The sequence below is a fragment of the Manis javanica genome, chromosome 5 (assembly GCF_040802235.1).
Source record: "Manis javanica isolate MJ-LG chromosome 5, MJ_LKY, whole genome shotgun sequence".
NCBI classification, from domain to species: domain Eukaryota; kingdom Metazoa; phylum Chordata; class Mammalia; order Pholidota; family Manidae; genus Manis; species Manis javanica.
Window position 1 is genome coordinate 737,723 of NC_133160.1, and position 21,140 is coordinate 758,862.

At 63.1% G+C, this 21,140-nt stretch overlaps 1 protein-coding gene across 1 annotated transcript; it reads right to left on the bottom strand.

The window, feature by feature from the left end:
- Window positions 1-3: 3 nt before the first annotated feature.
- On the bottom strand, window positions 4-16,742 carry COL20A1 (collagen type XX alpha 1 chain). The gene is given in 23 exon segments (XM_073238042.1): window positions 4-741; window positions 2,329-2,395; window positions 2,489-2,525; window positions 3,099-3,169; window positions 4,032-4,085; window positions 4,198-4,252; window positions 4,382-4,434; window positions 4,696-4,724; window positions 4,727-4,790; window positions 6,518-6,571; window positions 7,088-7,186; window positions 7,683-7,761; window positions 7,852-8,009; window positions 8,495-8,604; window positions 8,810-8,952; window positions 9,673-9,838; window positions 10,276-10,521; window positions 11,234-11,389; window positions 11,709-11,828; window positions 12,148-12,306; window positions 13,512-13,667; window positions 13,787-13,944; window positions 16,186-16,742. Coding segments are annotated over 23 exon segments (2,532 nt in total). The 5' UTR covers window positions 16,458-16,742; the 3' UTR covers window positions 4-715.
- Between the last annotated feature and the right edge of the window lie 4,398 nt (window positions 16,743-21,140).

Sequence of the window (21,140 nt, forward strand, 5' to 3'; positions counted from 1 at the left end):
CCTCTGCCTGGCTGAGGCAGTGGGAGGCCCACAGGTGCTCTGGGCAGTGCCAACAGTGTCCCCGCTGCCCCAGGGTGGCGTGGGGTGGGTTCTCCTGACTCTGGGGCTCAGGCTCCATGTGCTGGGGGTGCAGGAGAGGGAGGGCAATGGGGCTCCTCCCCGGGAGCCGGGTCCGGGTGGAAGGGAGAGGCCTGGGAGGCAGAGGAATCTGCTCCTTCTCCCAAAGGTCACAACCCGCCTCTCCAGACCCCACGTGACAGGGTGCCAGGGGGCAGGGCCCAGCTGGTCTGGGAGCCACGGCCTCCTGACCCCGGTGGTGCTGGGGCTGTAACGTACTTGCAGGAGGGAACAGACGATGTCGTCCACACCGGAGGGGCACAGGCTACAGCGCCACAGGGCCGGGGCAGCTGCGGCCTCAGGGAAGGGGTTGAGTGCCAAGGTCAGAGGGGGACCATGGGGCACGGTCCTTGAGACCAGGGAAGGATGTGGCCTCTCTCTGAGACACGGGAATGTCATACTCCACCCCACAGAGCCAGACTTGGGGCTCCTGGGGGAACACGCCCGTCGCCAGTAATGAGGAGCCACCTCCCTCCACCTAGTGTTTACCTGAATGTGGGCATGGCGGGGAGGGAGGCTCCCAGGCCCGTGCCCTCCCCTCAGGCTCCTCCCGCACAGCCCTCCGTGTGTCCGGAGCACTCGGGGAGGAGGGGCAGGGTCACCTGGGGCAGCAGAGGGGATGTTCTGGCAGGAGAGATCAGGCAAGTGTGGGTTGGCAGAGGCTGCTGATGCCCAGTTGGGACGCAGCGGCCCAGCCCAGCCCGAACTGGGACCCAGGCTCCCAGAGTCCCGCCTGTTCAGCAGGACCACGGGCAGAGCAGGGCCGTGGGCCCTCTGAATGGTCTGCTCCTTGGGGCGCTGCTCCTATGGAGCCCGCCCTGACCTGTGCGCCTCCCTGGCGGTGCTCTGGGCCCCTGAGCCTGCCTGTAGTCCTCCCTGGCTCCCCCAAGGCCTGTGAGTCCCCACACACCCCTGCTTCCCCTACCCAGGGTCCCCCGCTTCACCCACCTTGCTTACCCCCCACCCCCCGCTGCCCTCAGGAGTTCCTCCTCCCCAGCGGGGTTCACCCATTCCTCCCGGGGGTCCTGGGCGCCTGCTGCCCTGCAGCCCATGGTTGCCCATCTGACTGAGAGCCCCAGGTTCACCTGAGAGGAAGGGCATGGGTGCTAGGATTGAGGGGTACAGGTGGCAACAATTTCCTTTCTCAGGGACCCTGTTTGGACGAGGGGAAGGTGGGTGCCTGAGCCCCTCCTCGGGCCTGGGGGCAGCAGGTCCACCCTCATGGGGATGAGGGTCCCTGAGCCCCAAACAGGCACCTGTCATTAGCTCAGTGACCATGGTTTGGAGTGAGGTGGGGTGGGAGCCAGGTGGGGGTCCCTGGCTGAGGTCCTCATGAGAGCACTTGCCAGCCTTGTCTAGATGGGTGGGTAAAGAGGGGTGTTTATCCCAAAGGCAACATCTGGGGGCTGTCATGGGCTGTGGGGCAGCAGATTCCCACAACTGGGGTCCCCCCTCCAAACCCACAGCCTCTGGGGAGAGCAGGACCCACTCCCCTCCCTGCTCCCCAGCCACAGCCACTCCCCTGCTGGGCTCCTCTTCCCCATTGAGACCCATGAGTTCTGCCTCCCCTAGTCAGCCTCTGGGCCACGACTGGCCTGCAGCCCCCATCAGATGGACGGACGCGTGTAAAGGTCACTGGACCAAGCCTCTTACTGCACCCAGGCAAGATGGGGAGACGGAGCACGCGGGAAAGAGGGGGGCATGGGGGCACCAGGACGTGGTTTCCTGGGATTCTGGGAAAGGGGCTGCTTGAGGGCCTGGGGGAACCAGGCAGTGCCCAGTCCTGTGTGTGCTCAGGCGCCCATCTCTACATCCAGGCACCCAGGAGGGCAGGCGGCCTGGTGCAGGGGCCACACAGAGAGACCAGCCCAGGAGTGGGGGAAGAGCCCCAGTGACCCCCAGACCCTTCCCCAAAGGGGACAGTACCTCCCCACTCAGGGTGGGGACCACCATGTCCCCCTTCCTTGCTGTGCCCACTGGCGCATCTGGGAGCTTCCAGGATGGGCATGGGGGGCCTGGCACCCTCGTGGAGGAAGGGGTTGAACTTCAAGTGCTCTGGGAGGCAGAGGGGCGGTTGGCATGGGTGCAGGGTGGAGGCTGGTTGTGCTAGCGGCTGGGCACCAGCCACCTGCCCAGCCTGGCCAGCATGAGGACAGAGATGGCACGGGGGTGCAAGGGGCTGTGGGGTCCCATGAGGAGGCGGCCACTCACTCTGGATGGTGGACTCGCAGGCTTGGCGCACAAGCTGGTAGATGGTGGCCAGTGGCTGTGGCTCGCCCTGGGGGGAAGAGGGGCCTTGGGCACAGCACCACCACCAGGCTGGCCCCTCAGTGTGAGGGCACCTCAGCCCCCCAGGTGGTGCCTCACTTACCTTCTCTCCTCACTCCCCCCCTGGGCCCCGGCAGCCCCTGAAGCAGGAGGAAGCAGGGAGAACTCCCTGGCAGAGAGAAATAAACTGCAGCAAAGAAGCCCCTCCGTGTGGGGCCCCATCCATCCAGTGGGTGGGAGACCTGGCACCTGAGACCCCGAAGGGGCAGGGCCTGAGTCCCACCCTGAAGCCCTAATCCTAGCAGGGAGACCCCAGGGGGCAAAGGACACACTTCCCCGCAGGCAAGATGGTCCCAGGACCCCGGCAGCTGGGCTGCAGGGGTGAGTGTGGCGGGCCTGGACAGAGTCCCCCCGGCCCTCGCCTCCCTCCGCCTGCCCAGCTCCCGGGAATGTGCTGGAGCCCCCACCCAGCCTGCAGGCCCAGGTCTGCCCCAACCCCCCCCAGAGCCCACAGCCCCACTACCTGAGCCCCACCTGTCCTGGGCCTCGCAGGCCAGGCTCCCTCTGCTACGGGCAGGCCCCAAACGTGGGCCTTGCTTCACAAACATGCTGCCCAGGAAGGCCTCAAGCAGCCAGCGAGGATGTGTCTGCACACATCTGTGTCTCTCACTACCCCAACTTGCTGCTGGCTGGCTGGTTTTGGGGGAACTTACTGTGGGTCCACAGCCCCTGGGGGTCCTTGCTCCCCACTGGTCCCCCTGGCCCCCACCATGCCCTGTAAGCCATGCAAAGAGGCAGAGGTCAGGGCTTGACTGAAGCCCCCTCCCCCCTCCAGGAGGTCCCCTGGCTCCCTAAGGTCTGGGTCCCCACTGCCCTGGGCTAACACCCCTTAGCTTGTCCCCAGCCTCCTGCAGGCCTGTGCCTCCTGCAGGCTGCTCCTCGTCACCCAGCCCAGGGCTAGTCCAGGCCCTGCTATCCTCACCCTACGCCCAGGGCAGACCCCACCTCCTGATTCTGTACTCAAGTGTCCCCTGGCTGTGTTCCAGTTGTCCTGAGTGTGACCACAGGTCAGGTCCCCCAGAGGGTGGCTTCTTGCAGGAGGGGCTGAGGCCCATCCCTGGGAGATCCTGGCTGGGCCTGGGCTGTCTGTCCTGGACCCCCACTCAGAGCAGCCCCCAGGCACAGAGCTCAGCAGGGACTCCCGGGAAGCAGGGCTTGGGTAGGAAGGCATTTCCAAATGGAAGGCTGCAGCCCCTGCCCTCCAGCAGGGTGGCCTCAAGGGTGGGGGTGTCCTGGTGCTTTGGAGGGAGAGAGAGAGAAGGGGGCCCAGACACTTTCCTGCTGTGTGGAATTGGGGTACAGGTATCGGGGGGACCGTGCAAACACTGCATTGTCACACCAACCTGCCGGAGCAGGGAGCAAGGGGCAAGGGGCAGGGGGAGGCTGCTGCATTCCTCGGCACAGGATGCTCACATGCCCAGCAGAGCCTAGAAGCTTCCAGCCCAGGGAGAGGGCCCCCAGGTTGCCTCCTGGAGGTGACCCAGCTACAGCCGGTGGGGGGCGAGGGGGCCAGACTGTGTTCAATTCAGCCCCAAGAGCCCTGGGGGTGTGGGCAGGGTGCGGGCTCAGGGAAGAGAGGTGCCTACCCTGGGGCCAGGGGGTCGGGGCAGGCTAGCAGTGCCCGCCAGACCTCGCATTCCCTGAGCACAAAGGAAGAGGCGGGCTGAGGGGGCCTCACACACCTGCACCACCCCCAAGGCGACCACATGGCCCCCCCAAGCAGCACCCTGGTGACCCGTGACCCAACCCCACCTTCAGTCCCTGGAGGCCGACCTTCCCAGGGGAGCCCTGGTGGCCAGGGTGGCCCCATAAGAGAACAGAGGGAGCTGACCAGGCTGGGGCCAGGGGCTGACCCAGAGGAGGACCTGGCGACCCAAGCCCATGGGGGTGCCACCATCCCCACCCCAAGCCCGGAGCAGGGTCTGACCCCACTACCTGCAGGCCCGGGAGCCCTTGGACCCCTTTCTCTCCTTTGACCCCTGGTGGACCCTGGAGGGGAAAGACAGGCTGGGCAGCAAGGCTCGGGGTCAGGAGGGGGAGTGTGGGGAGGGGGAGATGGGGGGGAGATGGGGGATGGGTGGGGAGGGAAGGGAGAGACGGGGAGGGGCAGATGGAGGGGCAGAAGGAGGACGGGGAGGGGCAGATGGAGGGGCAGGAGGATGGGGTGGGGGATGAGGGGGAGGGGGGAGGGGTGGGGAACGAGGGGGAGGCAGGGGTGGGGAGCAGTGGGGTGGGAGAGGCAACACCTACCACGGGTCCCTGCGCAGTTCGGCCCGGCACCCTGGTGACCCCTGCTGGCCTCCAGGACCCTCAGGCGCTGTTTACCCAGGTGGCCCAGGCTCTCCCTGGAGACGTGGGCAGGGCTGGGGTGAGAAGGGGCACCTCCCCCAGCCCCCTCCCTTGGTACTGCCCTTGGAGCCCTCCCTACCTCTGCCCACATCCAGCCGGTGCATCCAGACCCAGGCCCACAAGGGGCACTTCCACTGGAGGGAGCCTGCCACGAGCCCTCTGGGTCAGCCCCCAGCCCAAGCATGTTTCCGGGTCACGGAGACGATGAGGGCCACCTTCAGGGTGTGCGGCCAGCTCCACCCAGCCCCCACCCCTTCTCCCACATCTAGAAGCTTCCAGTAGCGGCAGGTGCAGAAATCACCGTGGTTCAGCAGAAAACCCCAACAGGCCAGTCAATGCTCTGATCCCACCGGAACATTCTACCAGGCCTCTAAGGGGCACTGACACCAGCGCTGTTTAAATGGTTCCAGGTTTCAGGGCAAAGAAAGAATGCTTTCAAATAATTTTTGTGAATTCAGCCCATCAATGCACCACACTCCACAAAGAGAACAGCAGACTCTTTCATGTTTGAATAACGATGTGAAAATCTGACACATTAGCAGACAGATCCTGTAGCCCATGAAATGGACAGTGGGTGTTCAGTGACCAGGGCGGCTTTCTACCCGATGCAGGAATGGCTCAGTACTGAGGGTCACACAAAACTCACTCACCACACAGCTCCCGAAGAAAAATTGTTTGATCATGTCCATAGCAGCTAAAGCAGCACTAAATCTTATTTAATATCCACTCTTGATTTTTTAATCTCCTGATAAAACAAGAGTAAGTGAATTTTACCGTCATGGGAGAAAAATGTCTGCCCGATACCAAGCCAGCCCCACAGCCAACAGATAAATGCCAGAGGCATTTCCACCAGTCATGGCGAGGGCGTCTGTTCGCAGGCATTCGGTCCTGGAGAAATGCTACGTTTTCACCACCACCATTACACGAGAGAAGGAACTGAAGTGAAAAGTAGTGTTCGGCGGGTGATGTGAATTTAACCAGGAAATCCCAAGAAAATCATCTGAAAGTAAACCATGTCAGGTAAGATGACGGAGCAAGAAATAGGAAAGAGGAGACAGGAATGATGCAGAGAGAGAGCAGCTACAGCCAGGGGGCTCGGCCACAGGCCCGGGGTGCGGGGGAGACGCGGCCTCAGGGAAGGGCCCGCTGAGGGCTGGAAGCTGCAGAGCCCATTCAGATGGGGTGGGGGGCCACTCAGTCGGTGGCTGTGCGGAGAGCTGGGGGCAGAGGTCGGTCCCCCCCTCACTCCTCACGCAAGAGTCACCTCCGAGAAAGGCATTTCGTGCTTACCGCGAGACCCTGTGCTCTGTACTCGGACCCACGGAGACCTTTCACAGAGCAGAAGTCGGGAGCTACAGAGGACAGAGCTGCAGGCTTAGGGGAGAGAAGCCCATCTGTTGGGATACTCAGTGCCTCAGGACACGAGACTCAGAGCCCAGATACGTGGCCAGCCGTACAGAGGAGGCTCAGAGAACATATTTCCAACAAGAAAACACCAGCAACTTCCAAAGGGTGCCAGAGCTGCGTGGAGAAATGCCAACTAATAGGGCCTCAACACCATCCCCGTGGCATTGCCCAAGGCTGCGGCCACACAGGACTTGTGGGGTGGGGTGGGGAGCGGGCCCCTGCCCAGGGAGGACACCTGGGCCCAGGGGGCGGGGGGCTCACCCCTGCCTCTCGTGCACATGCCGGGCCCCTGCCCCTCGGGCCTGCCATCACTCACCCTGGGCCCTGGGAAGCCCTGCTCTCCTGGGGCTCCGCTCCTCCCGGGGACACCCTGCAAGGGTGCCAGCCGGCTGAGCTGCAGCACCGCCCACCAGGCCGGGTGGACCTCCGCTCAGCACTGCCCTGTACTCTGGGCCTCTCAAGCCCTGGCTCGTCCCTGGTGAAGACTGCGGGCCCACAGCAGGAGGCCCAGGGCCTGGGGAGCTGTCTCCTTGGGGACCGGATGGAAGGGCTCCCCCAAGGGCTGACCCACAGCCCAGAGCACCCAGAGCCCAGAGCACCCAGGACCCAGTGACTCACAACCAGGCACACCACGCCAGCCGGCCCCACAGCAGTGCCTAGACTCGCTGGGCCTGGGCCCCCACCCAGCTGGGAATCCGAGATAAGCGGCATCCTGCTCCTGAAGGGCGTCAGCTCTGGGGAGGGAGGCCAGTGGGAGGCTCAGAGGAGGGGCCTGGCGGGGTGGGGGAGGATAAGGTACCGAGGAGGCTCATGAAGTGCATCCCATGTGCGAGGTGGGCCCGGGACGGCTGCTGTGGGTGTCGGGGGCCTGCCCTCTGCCAGTGGCAGTGAGATGTGGCCAAGGTCCTTGGGGCCCAGGGGGCCCAGGGGTCTGCGAGGAGCAGGTGCAGTCAGAAGGCAAAGCCGGGCAGGACTCTCCTTCCTTCTGGAAGAAAGGAGACCCTGCTCAGTAATGGACTCTCCCCGGCTATGGTCTGAGCTGGAGCTCAGGTAGCCATGGATGCCTGGGTTCCAAGGACCCTCCAGACCCACACCTGGGAGGCTGGGGGTGAGGGAATGGGTGGAATGAGTTCCTGGGAGGACTCCCTCTCCCAGCCCCTCCCAGGCTCCCCACATGGCCGGCCCAGCACGGTACACCAAGGACCCCTGCCCACTGCCTGCCGCGTGAGCCCCGGCCTGGCTATAGCCCGGCTCTGCCTGAAGAAAAGCGAAGTGGCCCCCTGCAGCTGGGGCTTCCCAGCCCGCTCCAGCCTGCCATGCTCCCAGGGCCTCCTGGACTCTCCCATCCTGCTCCCCAGGACCCCAGCTCTGGCCTGTGGGCTACCTCCTCAAGGAAACCTGCCCTGACCTCTCCCCCGCCAGGATGACAGATGCCCGGCTACCCCCAGGCTCTGGGGCCCTTGGCAGCACTTGCCGCCTACCGCCGCAGGGAGCTCGCAGCACTTGTCCTCCTCTGCCCAGGGGGCATGGCACATGGTCTGCAGTGTCTGGAGCTGGAACCACGAAGCAGACAAGCAGGGTCAGCCCGACATGGCCTGGGGGTCTGCCAGCCCTGCCCGGCCCTGCCCAGCAGGAGGCGCCCAGCTCACCACTGAAGAGCTGCCCTGGGGGCCCCGGGACTCGGCCAGCCTCCCAAGTAAGAGGAAACCAGTGGCGGGTGGGCTGCCTGCCTCCCCGATGGGCCTCTCAGCCACCTTCCGACAGTCCACGTGCAGTCTGCCTGTGGAGCGGCTCACGGCCACGTGCACCTGCAGACACCACGGGAGGGTCCCCTGAAGCCCCAGCTAGGGTGGGCGCCCACCTGTGCTCGCAAGGCACAGCTGGGAGGAAGCGCCCGTCACCTGGGGACAGGATCTTGACTCTGCCCCAAGTCTCGGACCCTCTCACTAGTGCCCCCTCTGTAAAATGGACAAAGTGCCCCCAGCTGCAGACCCCTCCTAGGAACTCCCAGGACGCAGAGAAGAGGGTTGGGGTGCTCTCTGACACAAATCCAGACAGGGGCACCAGGGGCAGAAGGGACCTCACGGGCAGAGGCCCACATGGGCCACTGTGACTCCCGAAGGAAGTTCCAGCACAGGGAGCACAGGGGAGGGTGGAGCTGCTGGGACGGGACAGCCTGTGGCTGGGAGACAGCGAGCTTGTCCTGCAGAGTCCCGACAGCGGGGGCTCTGCCCCAGGACCTGGGGAGCTGGGCAGGGGAGGCAAGCCTTGGGCCTCCAGAACCTTCCAGGACCTTGTGGAAGCTCCTGAAGAATATGGTCCTCACTTCGGGCAGGTTGAAGGTGACCTCCTGCAAGGTGGCCCCGGGGACATGGTTGAAGTAGGTCAGGGATTTTCTGTGGGGATGGAAGCAAGGAGTACTTGAGGCCCGTGGCAGGTGCAAAGCCCCATGTGCCCCAAACCTCAGGGGCCATGCTTTGGAGAGGGTGGGTGCCCTGCTCTCTGCCTGGAGAGGCCCTGGCCTGGCCTGGAGGTGGACTTGCTGAGGACCCACAGCCCAAGGGGCTTCCAGGCCCACCTGAGCCCGCTGCCCTCCCTCCCTCCTGACCATCCGGCAGGAGCCCCAGGGTAGGCTGGAAGTCCTCGGCCATCATCTGCCACAGGGCGAAGGCCTCACGGGGCATCTCGGGGCACAGGTGCAGGAGGAAGACCACTGTGTATTCCGGTGGGAGGGCGGCCGGGTAGGTGTCACTGTGGGAGCATGGGTGGGGGCCCGAGAGGAGCCGGGACGGTTGGGTCCCTGCCTTTCATCCCCCGGACCCCCGGGGCTGCAGGCCGGGGTCCATGTGGCCAAGCTGGAGCCTCTCCTGCCTTGGCTTCTGCATGAAAGACGTACGTGAGGGACAGAGTACCCCCCCAAGGCTGCCCTCCCACCCCCACACAGGCTCTCAGAGTGTCCGAGGACACAGCGCTCTGCCCTGAGGCCCAGCTGCGGCCAAAGGTCCCCCCACCCAGCCAGTACCAGGGCGACGCTGGGCAGGGCTCACCACGACCCCACCCTTCGGAGTCTGCATGGGAGACGCTGCAGGCGGAGGCCTGGCAGGGGGTCTTGGGCCCTGTGCTGGGGCAGCCATGCCCTCCCGCCGACCCGTGCTGTCGGCGTGCTCAGGCTGGGCGGGCAGTGGGGACCCATGCCAGTGCCCGCCGGGAGTGCTGAGGGGTGGGGAGCAGGGTCTTGGGTTACCCCATAAAACTGCTCCCTATTTGTCCTCCATCTGCGCTTAGGATAATGAGGAGCCCTTAGATCCACCCAGTCCATGCTTGCAAGTCTCTGAGCATTGACCCCAGGGCCTTGGTAACTGTTGTACCCTTCCTGAGGGCCCTTCCCCTCCGTTGTGTCCCGGTGGCTCCTGGGGTGGGGCATGCATGCCTAAGAGCAAATAGGCAAACAGGAAATGCCTGGCCTTTCACGCAGTGATGGCCTGGGAGAAGCCGATCAGCAGCAAAGGGATGGCATGTGGGAGCCACGGCAAGGTCTGTGGTCGGCTGGAGAGAAGCCGGGGAACAAGGGGCAGATAAAAGGCAGAGTAAACCGCGGGCTCCAGGCAGAGCAGCCCGCCGGAGGATGAGAACGTGGCTGGGAGGAAGGGGCCCCGGGTAAGAGGAGGGCTTCGGCCCACTGCAGGAAACCAAAGTCCCACGAGGCGGGAACAGCTCTGGGCGGAGCTGCAGCACAGACTGGGCAGAGGGGGGCTGCAGGGGTCATGGACAGGGCGATGCCCAGGGTGGAAGGGGTGGGCTTGCTGTGCGGGTGGGAGGCCAGTGGGGAGACATAGGTCTTAGTAGCATCGTGTACAATTATGTGTTTTTCATTTTCAAAATTTCTCTTACAAAGCACACGAGTACCTCGATAATTTCAAACATTTGAATTTAAGAACAAACCACACTAGGTGCATCACAGTTCCGACTTTGATCGAAGGCACCTCCATGCAGTAGGGTGGTCACCGCGTGTCAGGAATCACCGTGGGTTTTTCACAGTTAGTCACACACTGGTTGCTTCTTACAAATCCTTACAAATGCCAATATGCACACAGGAGGCCAGGGTTCTCAAAGGAGACAAATTTAGTGGCTCATTTGCAGATGGTTGCAAGGTTGCCCTGTCCTTAGAGCACACGGGAGAAGGACCTACACATGGCCTCCTTCCAGCCAGGAGTGCTGGCCAGTGTGCTGAGCTGGGGAAGTCCGGCACACTGGGGGCCATCACGTCCAGCAGCTGGGACGCCAGGAGCCGCAGCTTGCCCTCGTCTGCATTCCTCACACCTGTGCACAGGGTGAGGTGCGGCGTGGATGCCCCCGACCCCACCCACTTGGCACTGCTGTCCCGTCTTACAGCTGGGACCACAGGCCCCTTGCCTGAGTCACCCAGCCAGTGTGGGGGGCCATCCCAAGCCACGTACCAAAACCCCCCAGGCCCAAGAACGGGGTCATCTGTCGGGCTCAGGTGAGAGACACAGCCCCAAGGCAGCTGGGGCAGACCCCTGAAGGCCCTTGGCAGGCTGTGTGTCCCTGCGGGGTCTGTGGGGCTCCGGGCCAGGAGGGCTCAGTGTGCTTCCTCTGGGTCCCACACCCTGCTGACCGACCGGCAAACCCAGGCTCTGGGATGAATCATGTATGACGGGGTTCGGTGCACTGGGGAGGCCTCTGTTCTCAGGAATGCTCCAATTCTGGCGCCTTCTCCAGGCACAGAGTTACAACTGGTCCGTAAGTCAGCAGAAAGAGGCTCCCGAGGGGTGCGGGGTGTGAGTGGTTGCCATGCACAGGGGAGATGGCCACACATGGCTGCAGACTGGCAGATCTGTCCCACACACCGTGTGGCCCCTCTGAACGCCCCTGCACACCCCGCTCCTCTGAGCGCTCCACTGCAGATACCATGCGACCTCTGGTGCAGCTGAGGCTGGGTGCAAACTCACACCTGTGATCGGGGGACCCACCCTGCTGTGAGAGCCTGAGCAGAGGGCCTGGCACTGCTCACCCACAGCAAAGACATCAACACCTAGGTCCCTGAGGATGCAGCCGGCAGCACGGACATCGTCCTGGGACTTGCCATCTGTCACTAGGACCACCACCTTGGCCGCCTCTGGATAGGAACTGGTGGCAGACTTCAGGTTCTGCTCCAGCAGGGCCAGGCCTTGGGATGTGGTGAGAGTAAGGTGCAGGCACAGCCGCATCACCCCTCCCAGCATCTGCCCCCATTGGCCCTGGCCCCTCCAGGGAGCAGGGAGGAGCCATCTCCACCCCATCTCCACCATATGCCCACCAAAGGTGAGCAAGACGGAGTCTGCCCTTCATAAAGGGGTGAATAGGTGCCCACACTACATGTAGGCTGCCTTACACACCAGTTTTCAAATCTGGGAGGGTGACGGGAGGTATCTGCAGGAAGGAGTGAGGGGCTTCGGGACAGAGACCGGGACAGACACCAGGGTGGGGACAGTGGGGCCCAGGCATACCTGTGACTGTGTTTCCCCCTCTGTAGCGGAGAATGTGGACTGTGGCCAGCACTTCGTCCTTGGTGCCAAAGGTGTTGAGGTCCCACTCGGTTTGGGGATCTCCACTGCACTGAGTCAGGCCTGGGAGGGGAGGTGCCATGGGGGCAGGGCACGTGCTGAGCCCACCCCTCCACTCTGCACACAGCTGCCGGGGAGTCAGCAGGGAGGTGACTGTCTGCAAAGCCCCAGGAGCCCCAGAGGAGGGGCCAGCGTGCCCCCTGAGGAACCAGCCTCCGTCCGGGTGGGGCCAGGTGGGCAAGCAGCCTGTTGGCTGCAGGAGGGCACCTCAGCAGAGAGCTCTCCTGCCTGTCACCCCACTTCCCGCTTCTCAGTCCTGGAGTCAGCCCTGCTGGGGGCTGGGGAGGAACGGTGAGGACCACCAGGGAGGGCCGGTACCCACCTACTTGGACTTAATCCCGCCCTATTTCAAAGGGCTCAGTGATGCTGACCAGGAAGTCTTTGACCTGCTGGAAGTGACTGTGGCTGATACTCCAGGACCCATCAACCAGGAAGATGATGTCCATGGGTGTGGAGGGCGTGCAGTGGAATGGGGGGCTGGCTGGGTGGGCAGGGAGGGAGGTGAGGGGCTGGGTCAGGCCCCTGAGCTGCTGCCGACCAGGCTCAGCACCCAGGATCTCCCCCCCTGGGGCTGGGGGAAGGGGGTGCCAGGGGGCTTCATCCTCAGGAGAGGCAGGGAGCCAGGTCTTGGGGAGGAGGGAGTACTGAGTTGCTTGGGTCTCGCCAGACTTAAGAAACCCCCATAAGCCTTGGCCCGTCATCTCAGCATCTTTGAGCCCCCCAGAGAGGATGGGCGATGTCCCAGCAGCCCCATGCCTCTGCCCTCCAGCGGCCTTCGTGGTGCTGAGCACTAAGTACGGCTGTCTGAGCAGGGGCCCTCCCCCTTCCCTGCCTGCCTAACACCCAGCCCAGGGGGCAGAGGCTGCCCAAGGGGGTGCTGGCTGGGGTGGGTGGGGTCAGCACCACGGACAGCTCCAGGCCCGGGCCTCACTGTCGCCTGGCCTGGGAGCTCTTTGGAGACAAGGCCAGGTCCCTGTGAGCTCAGACAGCACCTCCAGCCAAGCACCAGAGACCCTGTCTAATGGGGAGACACAGCCCTGCCCTGAGGCCCAGCAGACCCAAGTCCACTGGGAAGTGGTGAGAGGCCTGGATCCCAGGACCCCCATGAGAGGGGTCATGCCCCTGTGAGGAGGGAGACACCTCCTTCCATTTCAAGTCTGATGGGAGACACAAAGTCAGGGCCATCCCGGGTCTGGCGGGAGAGCCGCAGCGCCGCCTGCAGGACCTCGCGGGCCGCCAGAGAGCACCATACTGGTCTGTCCTGCCCACATGACCAGCAGCCCACCCCTTGAGCCCAGAGGCTGGTGTGCTGGCCGTTTTGCCTGACCCTTCTCTCCTGCCAGCAGAGACCCTGGCATGGATCTGCCTCTCCAGGTCTGGGGGGCACTGAGCAGGGGCCGTCCCCCTGGGGCCCTGGGTGGGCGCTACTCCTTGCCAGGCACTCCTGGGGAAAGCCGCTGCTGTCACCTCCCACCTGCCACACTCAGGCTGGGGGCTTCAGGCACTGGGGCCCCGAGTACACCCCCAGTGGATGGGCAGCCCCAGTAAATCTGCCTGAATCCAGGATAACAGCAGGCAAGCTTTAGATAAAGCTAGAGTGTGAGTCAGATAAGAGGAAGAATTTCCCAGACACAATAACAAAAACCACGAGAAATGGAAAGTTACTCTCTCCCCACAGCAACTTACCCCCACGCCACTTTAGCCTACCAGGAGTGGGGGGATCTTGTCTTGGGGCCAGGGTGACTCGGGGCTCAGGGTCTGGGCTCCCTGCAGGGGAGGAGGTGGGCTCCAGGGCTGACCCCAGTGGCCTCCTGCTCACAGTGTTACTGTTCAGATCTTCAACTGCAGAGAGATGCGAGGGGCTGTCAGGGCCCCAGCTACTGGGGCTGCGGCTGGAGGCTCAGCCGTTTCCCGCACACACACCCCGGGGCCGGGGGTCAGAGGGCAGGACCTTGACTTACTCACAAACCCCCTCGGAGCCAGCAGGACATTCCCAGAACCAGTGAGCTCGAAGATCTGCATGGAGTGTCCCCTGGAGGGGCTCAGGCCCCCCACTGTGGCCTTGGGGGTCTTGGGGGTCAGCCTCACCTCCTGCTCCGAGTCCCCTGGGGTGGGGGTGGGGAGTGCTGTTGAGGCCCCGAGGCCAGGGGGTGGGGTGTGTCCCAAAGGGGACATGACCATATTCCCAGAGGAAATGGCCTTGGACAGCCAGAGAACCTGCATCAGACGTCAGAAGCACTTGGTCACCCTCCGGTGTCAAACACTGGAATCTGGAGAGTGAGACAGGCAGGGAGCACCCCCTCACGCCCAGGGCGCCCAGGAGAGCATGGGGGTGGGTAGGGCGAATGGCAGGGTCACCAAACAGAGGCTGACTGCTCATGAGCATCTGCATGTGCCTGGTGGCGCCCTGAGGGCTTCAGGACATATGGCATTCCCACGGACCCATTACCCCCTCTGTAGATGGGGGTACACAGTAACTAGGGGGTAGAGCCGGGTCACAACCAGGCCTGCCAGATTCCTGAGCCCACCTCCACAGACAGCAGACGGTGGGATTCAGACACACGTGCACTCCCACGTGGACATACACACACTGCCCTGATCAGGGGACCCCCACACCACCCGGTCTCAGGGGTTCGGGCTGCTGACCTGTCCACACACTCACCCCACCCCAAAGGCCTGCCATTCCATCCCCTACCCCCTCTGCAGTGCCACCAGCCCGATCCCCACCCCACCTGGCCAGTGCTGGTGCTGGCTTCAAGCTGTCCAGGCCTCAAACAAGGAACAAGTCCTAATCCCACAAGCCCCATGCACTTTTATGGGATCATACTTAAAAAATGTTTTAATTAAGCCGCTAAGAGTTTGTTAAAGACAGAGCGTTAAACAAATCACAGGTGAGTTGCTTTAACGCGTCAGCTCAACAAGCATGACAGGCTACCTGCTCGCAGGTTCAGGATCCCAGCAAACACAGCCCACAGGGCGCCTGCCCTTTTTGCGCACCAATGCACAGACTGCAGGCAGCAGGCAGGCCTCCGCTCTGGTGCTGGCAGGCCAGGCGGATCAGACCGCGTCTCTGCTGAGTCACAATCACTGGACAGAATTTTTCTTAAGAATCTGCTTGAAGACCAAGAGCTAAGAAGGCAGCAAGTGACGTCAAGGCTGGGCTCCAGACCCAGAGAGGCCTGCCCACCCCGGGGGCTGGCATCACACTGGGGCATGCTTGGATGGACGGTTTGCTCACAAGTCCGCAGTGTGACAACCCATTCCCTTCATCATACTATGCTTTCTTCTTCTGCATGTCTTTAAAGTTTTCCATAAAAATTCAGTTTCAAAGAGGAGAAGCAGAGAAAAAAATTCTAACGAGTGTAACAAAGAGAAAACAAATAGGAAGGTGGTAGGTTTAAACCCAAATATATCCATAATGTCATTAATGGAAAAAACATCTTAATGAAAAGACATAGATCGTCACACTGGATGAAAACACCACCACCGATGTGCTCCTTGGAAGATGCATCTAAAGGCGAGAGAAACGCTGGGTGACGAACGGGAGAATCTGGTGCCCACAGCGCACGGGGAGCCATGCGGAGCACACGGCGCTGAATTTGGGGAAAGACACAACCGGAGAGGCGGCTAGGAAGACCTCACAGTGAACAAGGATCCATACGCTGGGAAGCTAGGATGATTCTAAACTTGCACGAGCCTCAATATAGACAACAAAGGCTGGGAGAGGACAAGAGAGACACACCTACAGCCACCGGGGGAGTAAAAATATTCTTCTCAGTCACTAGCAGGGTAAGGAGACCCCAAAAGCGATGCAAATAGAAAAGATTTGAAAAATGACATCCGTATACTTGGCTTATTCAAGTATTAGAAAACTATAGCCAAGCCAAGAAGGGGTTCCCCGTGGGACTGGGACCCTGCAGGTGAGCTTGGCTGCTTTGGTGTGGAGCCAATTCCTGCAATGACACCCTCTCTGTGGCTTTTCCGCATGCATAAAACTGAACCTTGGTGTCCAAAAAGTCTGAAACTAGCAGCCGTGGCCGTGGCCATGCAGGAGTGTTCTGTGGCTGGGCTGAGCCTCGTCTAGCCTCCGGGCCTCCCTCCCCTGAACCAGGGGTGATATGGACAGACACTGCTGGAGGAAGGGGCTGCATGCAGAGCCTGAAAGGGCTCATAGTCACCGACAGCATGCCTTGGGTGTGTATGCCGGGTACAGTGGTGGGAACATGGGAGGCCTGTCCTCTGCCAGGGGTTCCCCAGGAGCGGGGCAGCAGAAAGGAAAGGCGGAGTACGGCAAGGGGACAAAGGGCCTCCATGCTGGCCCCTTGGGGTGGGAGGCAGAGGCCCTCACCTGCCATGGGTCACCTGTGCCAGGTATCTGAGGCTGTTCCCCTCCTACCCCTTCCATTTCATCTGCAGCCCGTCCTCAGGCAATACAGCCAGCCTTATGCGGCCACTCACTGGGGAGACAGGACAGGGCCGTCGGGACTGGCCCCGTGACCAGCCCAACGTGCTGTGGGGCCGGGGACCTGACCTGACACGTGTGAGTGGGCACGCCCCAGCCCAGGCTGGGGGACCAGGCTCTCCCCAGGTCCGAGGTGCTGGGCCGCCAAGTAGGTCCAGAGAGGCCTCCATCTGGCCCTTGGGAGTGAGGCTCAGGCCAGCATCTGGGGGTGAGGAGCAATGACCACCCTGGTGACTATGGGGGGTGCTGAGCCACAACAGCAGCTGTCCCCGATATCCCCGTAGGCCCAGGCAGCAGACTGCACCCCCAGCTGCATGGCGGACCCCAAGGTCCGCACAGCCACACGTGGCAGGTGCCAGGGCCTTCCAGGGAACCAGAGGGTCAGTGGGGCCTGAGCCGTCTGGCACAGCCTGACCCCCTGGGGAAGCTTCCGGGAGCTCCGTGGTGGGGGTGGCTATTTTTGGAAAATGGGGACAGAGACAGGCTTTTTGTGGCTGCCCCAATGAGAGCTAGGGGTGTGGGGAGCAGGGTAGGGGTGAGGGCGCCCAGGGCAGACACGGTGACTGCCTCAGAGCAGGAGGCGGCTGAGCCGGGTCTCCAGATGTCAGGCTGAAAGGCAGGAATGTCTTCGTTTGGGGGATTTTGAAAAGCCCCTTGTGAGCTGGGGCTCCCAGCTCCTGCTCATGAAGGCCCCACTGTCTCTCTCTGTGCCTCTGGCATCCGGAGCTGCTTCGGGGGTCCACATGCTGGGGGGGACCTTGGCAGGGTGGGGGCCAGCAGCCAGAGGCCATGTGGTGGGAAGTACCCACACCAGAGCGACCTCCCCGCTAACCAGGGCTGTCCTCAGGCAAGGGCGGTCTGCACGTGCGGGTCCCTGTCCACCCAGCTCTCCCTGGGCCTGGGGATGGGAGATCACAGCGTCTGTCCAGCCTGCAGGGCCCTTGCGAGGGGCAGCCCATCTTGCTGAATTCTTAACTCAAGTTGTCTGTGGGGTCACTTAGTGGCTCAGTCCCACTTCAGGGTGATCCTGTCAGAGCCACAGGGCAGATAGCTGCGTGGCGTGGCCCTGCGACCAGGGCAGGAGAGGCGTGCCTAACAGAAACCAGGAGGTGAGCAGCCAGACCTCGGCAGCACTCCAAGAGGCACAGCCTGAAAGAGGCACGGGATGTGATCTTTTTCCCTCTCTCAACTCAGGGGGCGCCCAGGGTGTGCCAGGCAGCCGCCCAGGCTGCAGCCGAAGCAAGTGTGCGAGTGGCCGGAGCCTCCGGGTGCTCCCAGGACCAGGAGCCAGCCTCCTGGCTGGGCCTGAACCTGCAGCCCTTCACAGAGTGAACTGACGAGGACATCCCCACGGTGTGCTTGGCTGCATTCCCCCCAGGACAATCCAAATGACACTGGCAACGCCCAGCAGGAAGCGGTGGGATGAGAATGTCCCCGGCTGCAAGCCTGCAGCGGCCCAAAGGCAGCGCACAGAGCAGGAGGCTGCACGGGGTGCTGGGGAGAGAAGCTGGGGCAGTGCGGCCCTCTGCCCGCAGGTGTACCAGGAAGGTGCCAGGGGCGAGCCGGGGACAGCCCTGGGGGGAAGAGGGAATGGTTCTAGATTCTGCATTGGAAAGGCGCCCTTGGAGTGACCCAAAGTGATACATTGACACGAGGGGAATAATTGTCTTGAAAACAACCAGAAAACACAACTTGGAACTGGGGAGGGTCAGAAGCAGGAGGGAGGTTTGTCCTGCCAGCGGGGCCTCTGCCCTGGGGGGCCACAGGCCTAGAGACCCTCCCCTCCCACATCCTTACCTTGTCCCTGGCTGGGTCCCAGGGCAACACCCAGCCAGAGCCAGAAGCCAACGCCAAGGTGGGGGTGCGCGAGGACACTCTGGTGTAGCCTGCAGAAGAGGCTGCTCGGCCATGTGTCCACCTGTCTGCCCGTCCCCTCCAGACTGCAGAGCCAGAACTTCTCCATCCACACCCTTATGGCCAGGGAGCTGAGCCCACGCCAGGCGCCCCTCTCCTCACAGACACACCCCACAGCTGCCCCTGCCCTCCTGTCCATAGTGGGCCGGAGTCCCTGGGGCCTGGCAGGAGCTTCCTGGAATGAGAGGACAGCGGCCCCAGACACATCAGATGCAGTCTCAGCCTGTGGCCCCTGCCCGCCTCCGCCCCATCGCAACACTCTCCACAGGGCGGCAGAGCCCTGACCGCTGCTCCGGCCACTTATTGGACCAGCCTGGGACAGCTGCTCTCAGGGCCCAGGGACCCAGGAACGAAACGGGCCAGGTGCGGCCAGCCCTGCCCGAAGAGGTGTCAGCTGGACAGTGTCCCAGTTTGAGCAGAAGCCCTCAGGGGAGGCACAGCGGCCCTCTGCAGCCCTGGGAGGGGTGTGCTGGCTAAGGACTGGCCCCAGAGTGGAGGTGGGGGTGGGGGCCCCTCCAGGGATACGCCATTCCCCCTCCAGGCTTCACACTGCCTAGGAGCGGCCTCTACTTTCAGTGCTGAGGGGACACCCAGACCAGCATCTCTGGACCCCAGCTCCCCTACAGCCACACAGGCACATGACCTGACTGCTGAGCTCATGGGTGTCCTTGAACCGCCTCCAGTCCCCGGCCCCTCCTGACCCACACTCTGAAGCCAGACCCGACCCTCCCTTCCCCTCCCCTCCCCAGAGTCAGGCCTGACCCCTTTCAGGGTCACAGAGGTCACGGCTGAGAACTGGGGCGCCCAGCATGCATCTGCTCTCCCCAGCCAGGAACTCAGCTCCTCCCCACCTTCTGAAAGGTGGAAGTCATCCTCAGATCACCGCGGCCCCCCTGCAGGCCCTCCCAGCCCACCTGCCCTCAGGACTGCAGGAGTCACCCACCTGCTTCTGCAGCGGGGCGGCCAGGCTTATGAGGCCTCCCCCCTGGACGTCACCGCTGCAGCCCCCCCCCACGGCTCTCTCCTCTTCCATGCGCTGCTCAAGGGCAGGGAGCGCAGACCCCTCTGTGGGCGCAAGGGCCAAACACCTTGATTCCTCGCTTAACAGGCTGTGCCCCAAAGAGGGGCTCCTGTGGGAAGAGCCTCAGGACCAAGGCTACCATGGCGCCAAGCTACGGGTGACGGGCATGAGGGTCTCTGAGAGCCTGGGGGGAGCAGTCTGGGAGGGTCACACCATCTCCACACCCTCCCTGCTCCTCCTGAATCACCCCCAGGGCCCAGGATCCCAAACAGAGCCACCTGGGTCTCTCTAGCAGTCTCTAGTGCCCATGCCCACACCCACACTGATTCCGAAGCCCTCTGCACCACCTGCTGCTCTGTGGTCCTCCTGTCCATAAGGGCCAGCCAATGCTTGGTCCGGGGACCCTAGCCTGGGAGCCAGGCATCCCACCAGACCCCACCCAACCCTGCTGCCACCTGACCTCCGGGCCCCACCGCTGCCTAAAGCTGAGGCTTCCAGGAGCCCGGTGGCGCTGGGACCACCCTGGCCCAGCCTAGGGTTTAGCTTCCAGAGGCAAAGGCACTTGGGGAGGAGGCTGGCACAGCACAGGGCCCTGGCTGCCAGCCAGCAGAGGCTGTCGCCAGACCAGATACTAACTGGAGGCTCAGGGAGCTGGTGGATAAAGGTCAGGGGCTGGCTGCTACCAGAAGGGCAGGGGCCCATCCCCTTCCCCAGCCTCTCCAGCCAGCTTTAACCACCTCACCCCTGTGGGCAGGTCCACCACCTGAAGGATGGGAATGCTGCTGGTGGCCTGTGATCCCAGGCCTAGGCGAGGAAATGAGGCCCGGCGGGGTGGCTCTGTCCTGCAGTGGAGCCCAGCCTCTTGTACTGACGGCCGGTTCTCCTGGGGCTGGAGCCGCCAGGCCTGAGGGCCCCTGGCTGGCCACCAAGCCCCTGCATGTCAGAGGCACCGTGCGCGTCCAGGCCCCCAGGCCCCTAGGGAGTCCAGAGGGCCTGCAGACCCAGCGGCAGCCGGCAGAGGGCACCCAGCCCAGCGGCCAATCACACTAGACCTGTCACATGGCTCAGGGTGCTCAGGACACACATGTGCACTCACATGCACCCCCCACAAGGCTGCCAGCCACCCCAGCTAGCCTGGTCCTCAGTGCCGGGGGCTGGGCCCTGCCCAGGCAGCCCTGCATCAGCAGGCACTCAACGCTCCCGATGTTCCCACAGCCCACAGCAGTGTCAGGGCTCAGCAGGAGCAAGAGCCGCCCAGGGTCCCAGCTGAGGAAGGGCAGGACAGAGCCAGGCGCTAGTCCCTTGCCGGGCAAGTCCTGCCCTTCCAGACAGCCCAGCAGTCAGTGGGACAGCCTGGCTGGCACTCATCCCCCATTCCCACGTGCAGGTGGGGACCCTGGGCCCAGCCCCACATTATGGGGAGGAGGCCCAGGAACCCCAGTTCTGACTGTTGGGCACAAAACCCCCTATGTGGCCCAACCCTGCCCCCCGGCTTCAGCACTGCAGGCAGAGCCTGCGTCTGCCTGGTCAGCACCCAGTGGAGCCATGGGACTGGGGGTGCACAGCAGATGTTGCAGACGACAGGGCTCCAGCTGCCACCATCACCTGCGTGCTGTCATGAGCCTGCTCCCCGTTTCCTAGCTGGGCCTTGTTTAGGGCGCAGGGTCCCAGGAAAGCCGCCAGCATCTGGATTGGTGGGCACTGAGGCCACTGGGCAGGGCTGCCTGGCTGGAGTAATTGGCCTGTTGGAACAGGGTAGCAGCAAAGCTGGGATGGCTAGCAGGAAGCTTGCAGCACCCCCAGTGGTGGGAAAGTTCCAGAATGGGAAGCTCAGCGGGCAGGGGCTGGCCTTGTAGGCTGTTTGCTGCTCAGTCCCTGGGCCTGGGGCAAACAGATGGCAGGGGCTGGCCAGGAGGCC